The sequence below is a fragment of the Opisthocomus hoazin genome, chromosome 8 (assembly GCF_030867145.1).
Source record: "Opisthocomus hoazin isolate bOpiHoa1 chromosome 8, bOpiHoa1.hap1, whole genome shotgun sequence".
Lineage (NCBI taxonomy): Eukaryota > Metazoa > Chordata > Aves > Opisthocomiformes > Opisthocomidae > Opisthocomus > Opisthocomus hoazin.
The window spans coordinates 11,101,447-11,112,550 of record NC_134421.1 but is presented as its reverse complement, the minus strand read 5'-3'; the positions used below and the strand labels follow the sequence as shown (position 1 = coordinate 11,112,550).

The window sequence follows — 11,104 nt, the reverse complement described above, 5'->3', positions numbered from 1 at the left end:
GAATGCAGACAAATATAATTACTTAGGTATTAATAAAGATTTCTAGACATAAGGTCTGAATAATTTAACATGACATAATGGACAAAGTATAATGATTTCAGCTCTAACACAGCAGCAGTATAAACTCTTGTTAAATTTCAAGCTTAACTCTTTACTGAATCAGTTTTAATCAAAAACTGGTAGATCACACGATTACAACAGTCCTGTGCTTACTTATGTAGATTAGTTCCTTTTCTTAAGTCACCTTCACTGGAGGTAAGGCTTTATAAACAACACAAATAGACATCACTTTTTCTGTGAACTTTGATATACTGATCCATCAAAAGGAACTAATCTGTTCTGTTCTAAAAACACACAAAGAAACAAACTACCCACGCTAAAGAAAGGTTTAAGTAGTTCTAAACAACAGATGGGATTAGAAGGATTATAGAAAAGATTAGTCCTTAATATGAGTCATTTTAGAAGACTGAACTCATCAGCTATTGAAGTAGCTTCCATTCAATCTGTAAAATATATAAAGTGGACACAGATGAAGAACATATCAATTTACAACTGGAAAAGCTTTCTTAAAATTTGAAAACTGCTTAACTTCTATGCAGGCATTAAGTAACTAAGAATGTGTATGTCATCATACATGTTAATTCTCTCTCTCTCTCTTTTTTCTCAAGGTTTTCTACTCTCCATTTCAAAATCTCTGCAAAAGGTAGAAGATGAAGATATGCTGCTAACCACATTAAAGCTAGGAAAAAATCTTCGAAATGGAGATAGAACTGCAAACAGAAGAGCTATACCTTTGCTGAAGCATTATAAGACTGAAGACAGCAGTATTTTGGATGAAGAGGATGACAGAAAAATGAATTTTTGGGTGAGTTTTCAGTTCCACATTTTCACTTAATTGTAAAATACAAGTTCTCTGTATAGCCGTTTAGAAAACAAGTACAATAATTTAAAGCAATAACCTGGTGAATGTACAAAAATACCATATATCATATATCATTTAGCATATTACAGTCAAGAATAAATTTTCAACTTATCTAATTCCAAGATTTTAAATGCGTAACTTGGAAAGCTGAATAAAAGAAACCTGATTTTTACAGGACTATATGTAGCCAAAACTTCTGGGGGAAAAAAGCCTATATTTATGTTTGATTAAGCATGTCCCTATGCGCAGCAACAGGTTTTTAACTTCACCAAATAAGATTCCTTGTTTTACCATGTTCTCTACCAGAAAACCATTTCAACCAAAGATATTATGCAGGTCACTACTTTCAAAATATCATCTTGAAAGATAACATACTTGCACTGCTAAGTATAAAGTATAAAAAGTGAACACAATTGACTTTAAATGAAGATGAACTCTACTCTTGTTTTCCCTTAAAACAGGACACAGGTTCCAGACATGATTTCTTAAATCATGTTATGCCAATCAACTTAGGTAGAAAGCAACTACCTTATCTTGCACTGAAGGAAGCCATGGCTTTTCCAGTTGACGCTGAAATTCAAAATACTGAATCAATACAGGAAAGAGAGACTGCAGATGAAGAAAATTCAGCTAAATTCCCTATAGGAAGAAGGGATTTTGACAGTAAGTATATTTCATTTTTACACAAAAATTCTTTCATTCTGGTAAAGTATAAGGCAATATCTACATAGCAATTTGATACAGGTTCATTTAGAAAATCCACATCACGTTTGGGATTTCCTAGGGCTGATGAAATCTTGCATTTCCAGTTCGCATCTATTTTGATTTGGTGCACAGGGGAGGAAGCATTTGTTAATGTCCAGAGGCCATAAAGAATTCTAGTGCTTTGATGATTTAAACTTTCAGATTTCTTTTTCCTGTAGTGCTCAGGTGTATGCTGGGAAGAGTCTACCGACCTTGTTGGCAAGTCTGAAAACTAATGATCTACACCACCTTCTTTGAAGATTAAATATTTTATTATGCATTTAATGTAATTTGAAGTTACTGTGTTTTAGTGTGGCTATACACGTGTCCAAAAATACTTTCCCATTGCATTGTAAGGGGAAACATAATTCATTACCAAACAAAGAACACAGCTGTAATTAGGAATGATGCATTGTTATGAAAAAATAAAAGACCTCTGCATAATCCAGACTTGAGATTTTGTCTAATATTACATACAAACTACTTCCACTACTTTGAGTATGAAAGGAAGGAATTTATGAATTTCAACCTTTCTCACAAATTTTACAACTGCTGAACATACTATGTATGTCAAAACAAAAACTTATAGTTTAAAAAAGTGAGTTAATTTTGCCTGACCAGCAATCAACTTTTTCTTGCTTGCAGTTTTGCTGTGTTTTCTTTTTCCATCGATTTTGCTGTCCAATTCCTTCTGAGGGTTGTTTGAAGTCTTAGGTCTTTTGGCATTTTTTTGCAAAGATGGTTCACTTTCCTTATCACAGATTACTTTGTCATTATTCAAATCCATCTGTTCATTCTCGGAGTTCTTGTTTCTTGGCTGACAACTCAGCTCTCCCATTTCTGTATAACTTCTAGTGTGGTGAACATTTTCAGAAATAGTTCCAAGCACTGGTACATCAAGACATGAATTCATGCCTTCTGTCATGTAAGAATATCAAAAAAACATATGTGAAGCAATAAAAAGTTACCTGGGATTATTCATCCTTTTTCTATCAGAGGACTGTCATGTGAATTTTTTAATCAAAATTAGTGCTTTATCAGTAAAACAAAACTATGCTGGTCATTGCAGTTACATTTGCTATGTGTTTATAAGTGTACTGCCAATTTAAAATGACATGGCTCAAAACCATGTAATAGCAACTAACTCAGGAAAGTGGTTTTATAACTTTAAGATACTGGAAAAGGTGCTTAAATAGCCTAGAAATTACATATATGATATGGTTCATAGTAGAGTAAAATAAATTTTTCTTTTTTTTGAATGGCAAAAATACAAAGTTCACTTAGCTTGCCTTTGTAAAATAAGAAGAATCATTACATAATGTATGTAAAATGCATTAATTTATTTTACCTCAAGATAGCATCAATACATATTTTTCAAACAGATTGATATTTTCAAAGTATTAGCATTACAATTCTAATGCAAATTTAACTGATCATAGCATGCACAGCACAACGAGGCAGCCTTTTTTTCTTGAAAGCAAATTTATGCTTGAGTTTTACTAAAGCCTTGTTTGGTAACATTTGAAATATCAGTTATCACATTTACTTACTCAATCCTACTACAGCTTACCTGTGAGATATCTATCTTTTAGACATTGCTTTGGTGCAGGATGTAGGCAGGTTGGAATTTGGTTACTGCTGAGGAAATGCTGACTTTTTATTTCACTCAAATCATTTTTATATGTACACGCAAACTGAGATTTGATTGAAGATTGCTTCACCTGCAAACAGCAATCTGGCATTAGCTTTAATTATTTACAAAAGTAAAAGACAACACCTGCAAGACTACTAAAATAATAAGTTCCCCCATTCTTCTGTCTTGAAAGCCTTTAGAGCACATAAAATACAAAAAAAATGAGTACACTCCCATAAAAAATATTTATGAAGTATTCATTTACAAAGTGTAAAGGTGTTCAAGAATACTAATAAATTATTCTATTAAAGTCCTAAAAAAATATAAAAAAATCTTTTTTTATCTCATTCGGGAAGTTACACATTAACTTATAAGGCTCCAGCCTAAGATTTTCTGTCAAAGTTAGCCCCCTCTTTTGATAGAGTGCAGACTCTACCATTTTGAGTAGTTGTCATGGCTACTATAGTCAATCACCATACTTCTACAGGTCCTCATCTCCGAGACATCAGTTCATAAATGCCAAGTATAGGATGAGTCTCCCCACTTCACCAATTTATAGATAGAGGAAACCATAATAGTAACACCGAAAAGGAGTGATAGATAATATAAAATAAGCTTCAATATACTCACACCTAAATCTGGAATAGAAAGCATTTCAGATCTTTCTTTGGCAAATGTCAGATTTCCATTTACTCACAAAATAAAGCCATTTCCTTGTTGCACCAATGTCCAACTCCACATTTGTCAACACATACCCATACAGCATAAGTTGCCAGAAATCTACAGTACTGAAGAACACTACTGCACTTGATTCTGCATGTTCAACTCCACCTCCTAGTCTTGGAAGCATGGAACCTAGTCTCATAGCAAAGGTATATCGAAATTGAGTGCTCCCTCAACAAGTCTGCAGATGACAGCAAGTTGGGTGGGAATGTTTATCTGCTTGAGGGTAGGAGGGCTCTGCAGAGAGATCTGGACAAACTGGATTGATGGGCCGAGGCCGACTGTATGTGGCTCAACAAGGCCAAATGCCGGGTCGCGCACTTGGGTCACAACCACCCCATGCAGCGCTACAGGCTTGGGGAGGAGTGGCAGGAAAGCTGCCTGACAGAAGAGGACCTTGGGGTGCTGGCTGACAGCCGGCTGAACATGAGCCAGCAGTGTGCCCAAGTGGCCAAGAAGGCCAACGGCATCCTGGCTTGTATCAGGCACAGTGTGGCCAGCAGGAGTAGGGAGGTAATCGTCCTCCTGTACTTGGCACTGGTGAGGTTGCACCTGGAGTGCTGTGTTCAGTTTTGGGCCCCTCACTATAAGACAGACATTGAGTTGCTGGAGCTTGTCCAGAGAAGGGCAATGAAGCTGGTGAAGGGTCTGGAGAACAAGTCTTACGAGGAGCAGCTGAGGGAACTGTGGCTGTTTAGTCTGGAGGAGGCTGAGGGGCAACCTTACTGCTCTCTACCACTATCTGAAAGGAGGTTGTAGTGAGGCAGGTGTCAATCTCTTCTCCCAAGTAACTAGCAATAGGGTGAGAGGAAATGGCCTCAAGTTGCATCAGGGGAGGTTTAGACTGGATATCAGGACAAATTTTTTTTACCGAAAGGGTTGTTGGGTATTGGAATAGGCTGCCCAGGGGAGTGGTGGAGTCATCCCTGGAGGTGTTCAAAAAACATGCAGATATGGCACTTCAGGACATGGTTTAGCAGGCATGGTGGCGTTGGGTTGACAGTTAAACCTTATGATCTTAGAGGTTTATTCCAACCTTAATGATTCTATGACATCCACATTCAATGGAATCACTGGTTACAGGTCAAATTTCAGTTCTTTCCTCAGTTCCATTGGAAAGTCTACCAGATTATATCAAAGATGTTGAAAAGTATTGCACAGAGCAGATAATTACAATATATTAGGATTTTTACAACAGTACAGTTGAATTCAAATAAATTTGAGCTCAACAGGCACTACAGCACAAAAATCAGGAGAAAAAAAAGCAAGAAACATCACAAAATAAATGTTGCTATATATATAGATAAGAGGAACGATTTGTCGAATAAGAGGTTTACAGCCACTTTGTTCATTAAGTTTGCATTGTGCATCTTAACACAAGCCTGTTTAAATCTTACAGTTCAGGTTTGACCCGGATAGTTGTATTTTTCTTCCAACTAAAAATCTCAGATTTAGACAGAGAGAAAGAATACGTTCCCAGAAACCTCCTTTCACATGGCCCTTCATCCACAAAATTCAGTCACAATTTATGCCACTTTCATCAGATACCGTTTTCATCCATACAAGCTAAGAGACTCTAGCTTTTTATTGTTGAGATGCAACTTAAGTACCTCTTCATGATATTGCAGTTGGCCAGGTGAACACACCTACAGTCTTTTTGGAAAAAAATACTCTATTTACAGAAATATAGTTTTTCTTGCTGACTTAATATGTATGTACATATATAGTTTTACTTTAAATTCAGTATTCCCTTCCAGAGTGACAAATACCCAATTTTCCCAGTTGTCCCTCACTCCCAAACTGCAATTTCTCTGTGCCAGGTAACAGCCTGAAAAAGAAAGGCAGATAAAGATTGAGGCCAGGTTGAATGGGGCTTTGAGCAACCTCGTCTACTGGAAGGTGTCCCTGCCCATGGCAGGGGTGTTGGAACTAGATGGTCTATAAGGTCCATTCCAACTCAAACCATTCTATGCTTACACAATTTAACAGCAAGAACTAGCCAGCCTGACTGTCAAGAATTGTAATCTTTAAGTGTTAATCTGCTCTGTACTTGAAACATTTACTGCAAGGTAAGACTATATACATAGACATTTACAAGGCTTTGTGTGCTTCAGGATTATGCCTTAGGTCACCGAGCCATTAAGTGTATGTCATTAACTTTACATTGTTTAAAGAAAATGTTTTGAAGGATAGAGAAGCTATACTCAAAACAAGATTAAGAATTTGAAATAATTAAAAATGCAACTCTAATCTAGTTTAAACTTACTCAACATCCTACTGTGCAATTACAATATTTAGAATATAAGGGGCTTACATTTTCTTTAAGCATAAGGTTACTATAATATAAATGAAAAATACTTTCCTTTATTTGCTATGTTTCTTAAACACTTGATCTTAATCCTTTAAAATTCTGTCAATTCTTAATTATTGTTTAGAAAATGACACACATCAAAAATTATGCAACAATAACTTGCAGAGAGTTCTATCACATATTCATATTGTAAGAGGCAAACACACTAGAATTTGTGCTGAGTTGATGAAGATACAATAAGCACAGCATGAACAACAAACTTGAGCACGAAAGCCTGATAGTTACCATTCTATAACGAACAATAAATCCAGTTATTTTTTGGGACATCAGGGTTTCTTTTTACCCCCCCCCATTCAACACTTCACTAATTCCATTTGCAGGGATTAGAATATGTAGAGTCAAAGGACAGAAGTCAAGCTCAAATACTGAAAAACTTACAGCACAAACCCATCCATCTGTTTCAACTTCACTGAAGCTTGAAATATGCCTCACTTTCACTCTGTGTTGCATCACATACCATTTAGTCATTTGCAAACAATATACAAAGCTCTATAACTTTTGTCTTTTTCAGCTGATGCTAGTACTAATCTAGAGGATATATATAAATCAAGAGTGCAAGACTAAATTTGTTGAAGCAGTCAAACTTCCCAACTAGCCTAGGAATGTATATTCACTAGTAAAAACAATTGTATTACACTGAGTGAGGTAGCAACAAGTAAATTTTAATAGCCTGAAGGTGGAACAAAAGAGCACAAGTCTAGTGCCGAATAAAAAAGTAGAGCTTTACTGGAATCTTTTTTTTTTTTAAAGAGAGCAACTTATAACTTGATTGAAGCCCACATAGTGCAGCCTGTCAACAGCTTAAAATAGCTCCTAGAAATTAGAGTTCTTTTACATTAAATTCCCTGAAATCCACTGCTTTGAGGGCACCATTCTAATGACCCACAGCTCTGGGAGAGCAAAAAAGATGTTGGGAGCTCAATTTGCCAATCGAGTAGTTGCACACAAATGGTATGCAATGAACTCAGACTTACTGTCCTCTCTGCTCTTCACAGGCAAGTGGAACCTTGCTGTTATCCCTATACAAAGGAAGAAATTCTACTGCGTTTCACAAAAAGGGGTTCACTGTTACCTCTGTGCAGCTCGAAGAAAGAACGCTAGAATTTAAGAGAGTGTTTCAGCATCCGTAGGTCAATTAGTACTCCTAATGAGTAGATAAAGCAAGACATTCTCCCACCTTGACTTCTAATCTGGAGAAGTTTTTCAGTTGTTCGAGATGCCAATATAAAATGTTCACTTTTACATGAAATATTGATGGTGCATGCTCTATTTATTTCTAAAAGTTAGCTGATAATCTGTTCCAGATCTCCCTCCAGCATCTGCATACAGACAGTACTGCCAATATTTAGTCAGTAAGAATGTTGAGATTTGGTCTTTATACACTGGAATGGCATAATAGAATTTGAAAACCTACATCAGTAACAACAAACACATGTTTTTATTTTCTAGCCAAACAATTAGAGTACCATTTGAAAGAAAAAAAGAGATAAAAAGAAAATGTCTTTACTCCACCCTTTCCCTTGTCCTTTTAGGAAAAAAAAAAAATGTTAAAGGTAAGTTGAAAGAGAAAGTTGAAAAAGGAAAGGGAGAGCAAAGGAAAGAGTAACAAAACAATAAATGGTAAGTATCACTGCCAAACCAAGGCATCATGTTCTTCAAACATGAAAAATGTCCTGAATAGCTCAGGTAATAGCAAGCTTTTTTGTACTGAAACTATAAAATTTTTTTAGCATGAATCTTGTACCAGATTTTTGCATTCCCAAATTAACCCACTACTGTTTTGAGAACATTTATTCTCAAATCACCTTATTATTGGGTTTCAAAAGGACTCAAAGCTCACAGCTACGGATCCTAGGAAAGTAGTTTAGGGGTCTTGTAGAAACAAAAATGGTCTTTTCTACATGTAGTTTATCAACTGAAACTAATAATAAAGTCTTTCTTGAGATTTTGTGGTGAACATAACCTTTTTCTCCCCTCCCCCTCTCTTCCAGATACTAATTTTTAACATAGTCCATACACTACTAATCAGTTTGGTGTTCTCCATAATCATATCCCACTTACAAATAAATATTTTTTTCTACAATAGATGAGACTACTACCAGAGGAAGATTGTTTTCTCTGTTACTATGAATTTCTTGCTCACAATTATAGTAGACATACAGAAAACTCTTGATAACTTCCTGTCAATAGTCTTCCAAGTCACAGTTTATTTGTACTGGAATCGCAAATAGGCAAAACAATTCTCTCAAGTAACAGCATTTAGAGTACTAAGCAATGAAAAATAACAGCAGTGCATGAAGCTAGATATTAAGTCATTTTATATAGGCTTGAACTAGTCATATGAGAAAGGCAGACTGTGATTTTTTGCTTTGTGGAGCTTTTTCCTTGGAAGGATTTCTATACACAGTAAAATTACAATGAACTTCAAGCATGCCAAGATTTGTTAGAGTTCTTAAGCCACAAATTCTTCTTAAAACTAAAACTACAGTTATTTTCCCAACTGGAGAGAAATAATGCCTCATATAGGAAAGGTTGTCTCCGGTTACATTAAGAAAAAAACATGCCAAACTACTGAAATTCCTTGCAGCTGTTTCAGGGTATGTGTGTTAAAAATGCATCAGGATTTCTAAAACAATGTATCAAAAGGCCAAAACAATCCTAATTTTACAAAAAAAGATCTGTCACTCTCTCATATGTTGCATGCTCACAGACCAGTAGCTTTTGTTCCTTTTTAACTCCTAAAGTTCTCAGTTTCACCCAGTTGCATTCATTCAGAAACAGTATTTTGCCTACAACTTGAAAGTTTCATTAATCTTTTCTGGTGCAGAACAATGATGAAAATCTTATTATGCAACAATTTTGTTGCCTTAAGATGGTCTTTAACCTAAACAAAGCAGGTGATTGGAATAGTTCTTCCATTCCCCTCTCACCAATAAGCAGGGCTTATAACCCCATTGAAATCAACAAAATAAGTAGTCAGACAACAGGGTATCTACTCATTTCACATAAATGTAAGTATGACTTAAAGAAGCAAAGAAGGCTGGATGAACCCTTTTTACATAAAATACCTCTCTCTGTCCAATTAAACTTTCTACATATTTTTACAAAGCAGAAAGGAGCGATAAGGACAACTGACAACATGAGACATAACACAATAGATGTTCTGCAGACTTCTCTGAATTAAAGACTGCTTGCACAAAATACCCTTCACTAGAAGACATTTCACTTAAACAATAGACAAACAACATAAAACTCTAATTTGTCTCTCAAAGGAAGATGGAATTTCTTATTACTCTTACCTGCTTCTGCTGGAGGGAATGAAAAAATGCAACACGCTAGTTCCCCAGACTCTTTCTCCTCAAGGGATAAGAGCAACAGCTTTGCCTCCTAACAAATGCCATTATAGTTAGGTGATCTTTCTGCATCTCCTCCAGTACTTAATGAGGATTGAAAGACAAAAATATTTCTTCGTCTTTCACTGTTGCCAGGAATTTCTTTTGGCACAACAGAAATACCCGCAGATTTATTTTATTTTTAAACACCAATTCCAGTTCATAGCCAGCCATTTACTTTATCCACCCTCCATATTTTCAGATACTAAACACATATACATGGTGTTGTGCCCTAGGTCTAAATGTTATCAGTCTGCACTCCTCCGCATAACTCTGCGGAAATTGAGATCAGCTCCTCTGAAGGAAGGAGAGAACAATGATTTTTTTCTTCTTTTTTATTTTTTCTTTTTAATTTAGAGAATTGTTCTCCTTCCACTTCCTACATTTTCCTTCACTTCTTTATTCAACACACATCTTGATGGGACTCCAGCACACAATCAAAGTAATCATCACTACTGTGTTTTCCTTCCCCTCTCAAATATCATGGAAAAAGACTTTTATGGGATAAGTTCTAATGAGAGATCATGCATTTGTACTATAGAGTAACCATCTAACCACCTGTCAGAGGCAGCACAGTAAAATGTCCTTCAGACAATTTTATGACACTAATGCTACCATCACACCTACTGCATAAGAAACTTCTCAGAAGAATCACTGAGATTGACATTGAAAAGAAACATGATGTTGCTATTGTCTTATTCAAAAAAACATATGTATGCTATCTCTTCTGAGTAGACTGCTAAAACAAGTGCATTATGCATAACAATGTACAGCTGTGAATTTTATAAGCAACCTGTACACATTTCACAATGGTTGTATGAAATAATAGTGAAGACTGATATTCAGTGTAAGAAGGTGATAAAAGTTTCTACAGCAGTTGAGATCTATGGTCACAGACAAGGAATTCATTGTGCTATGTGCTGCACAGAAAAGAGAACAAAATTTATTTCTACCAAGAGACATTACAATCCAAGACAAGTAATATATGGATTCATACAGAAAGGAACTGAAATTAGTCATTGTAACGGGCATCCATCTCAACATAAAGCACTGCTAAGTTTTGGGGAGAGGTTGATATAAAGGTACTGAAAAAGGTTTTAAAGAAGGATAATGAGTTCTGCAGACACCTATGGGAAACCTCTTCAGCCATAAGAAACAGTATAAAACAGACAGGTAATAGAGTTAGTCTGAAAATTAACACACAAACAATGAAGACTGGTATTGCAGGTTGAATGTAAGCAAGAATAGACATCTCCAAGCAGCAAACCAGGAATAATCAATGGGCTGGGATAGGTTAAAACAAGCAGGTTATAGCTACT

General features: G+C 35.8%; 2 protein-coding genes across 2 annotated transcripts in view; one reads left to right on the top strand and one right to left on the bottom strand.

Moving 5' to 3' along the window:
• The first annotated feature begins 616 nt into the window (after positions 1 to 616).
• On the top strand, positions 617 to 2,199 carry PMCH (pro-melanin concentrating hormone). Its single transcript, XM_075429227.1, has 3 exons — positions 617 to 865; positions 1,384 to 1,585; positions 1,846 to 2,199. The coding sequence occupies exons 1-3, from the start codon at positions 617 to 619 to the stop codon at positions 1,893 to 1,895; spliced, it is 501 nt and encodes a 166-aa protein (XP_075285342.1). The 3' UTR covers positions 1,896 to 2,199.
• Positions 2,200 to 2,249: 50 nt separating this feature from the next.
• Positions 2,250 to 11,104, bottom strand: part of PARPBP (PARP1 binding protein) — a 62,028-nt gene continuing 53,173 nt past the window's right edge. Inside the window, exons 10-11 of the mRNA XM_075428298.1 lie at positions 3,237 to 3,387; positions 2,250 to 2,584 (exon numbers count right to left, since the gene is read on the bottom strand). Coding sequence (XP_075284413.1) covers positions 2,250 to 2,584; positions 3,237 to 3,387 — 486 coding nt within the window. The remainder of the gene's footprint in view (positions 2,585 to 3,236; positions 3,388 to 11,104) is intronic.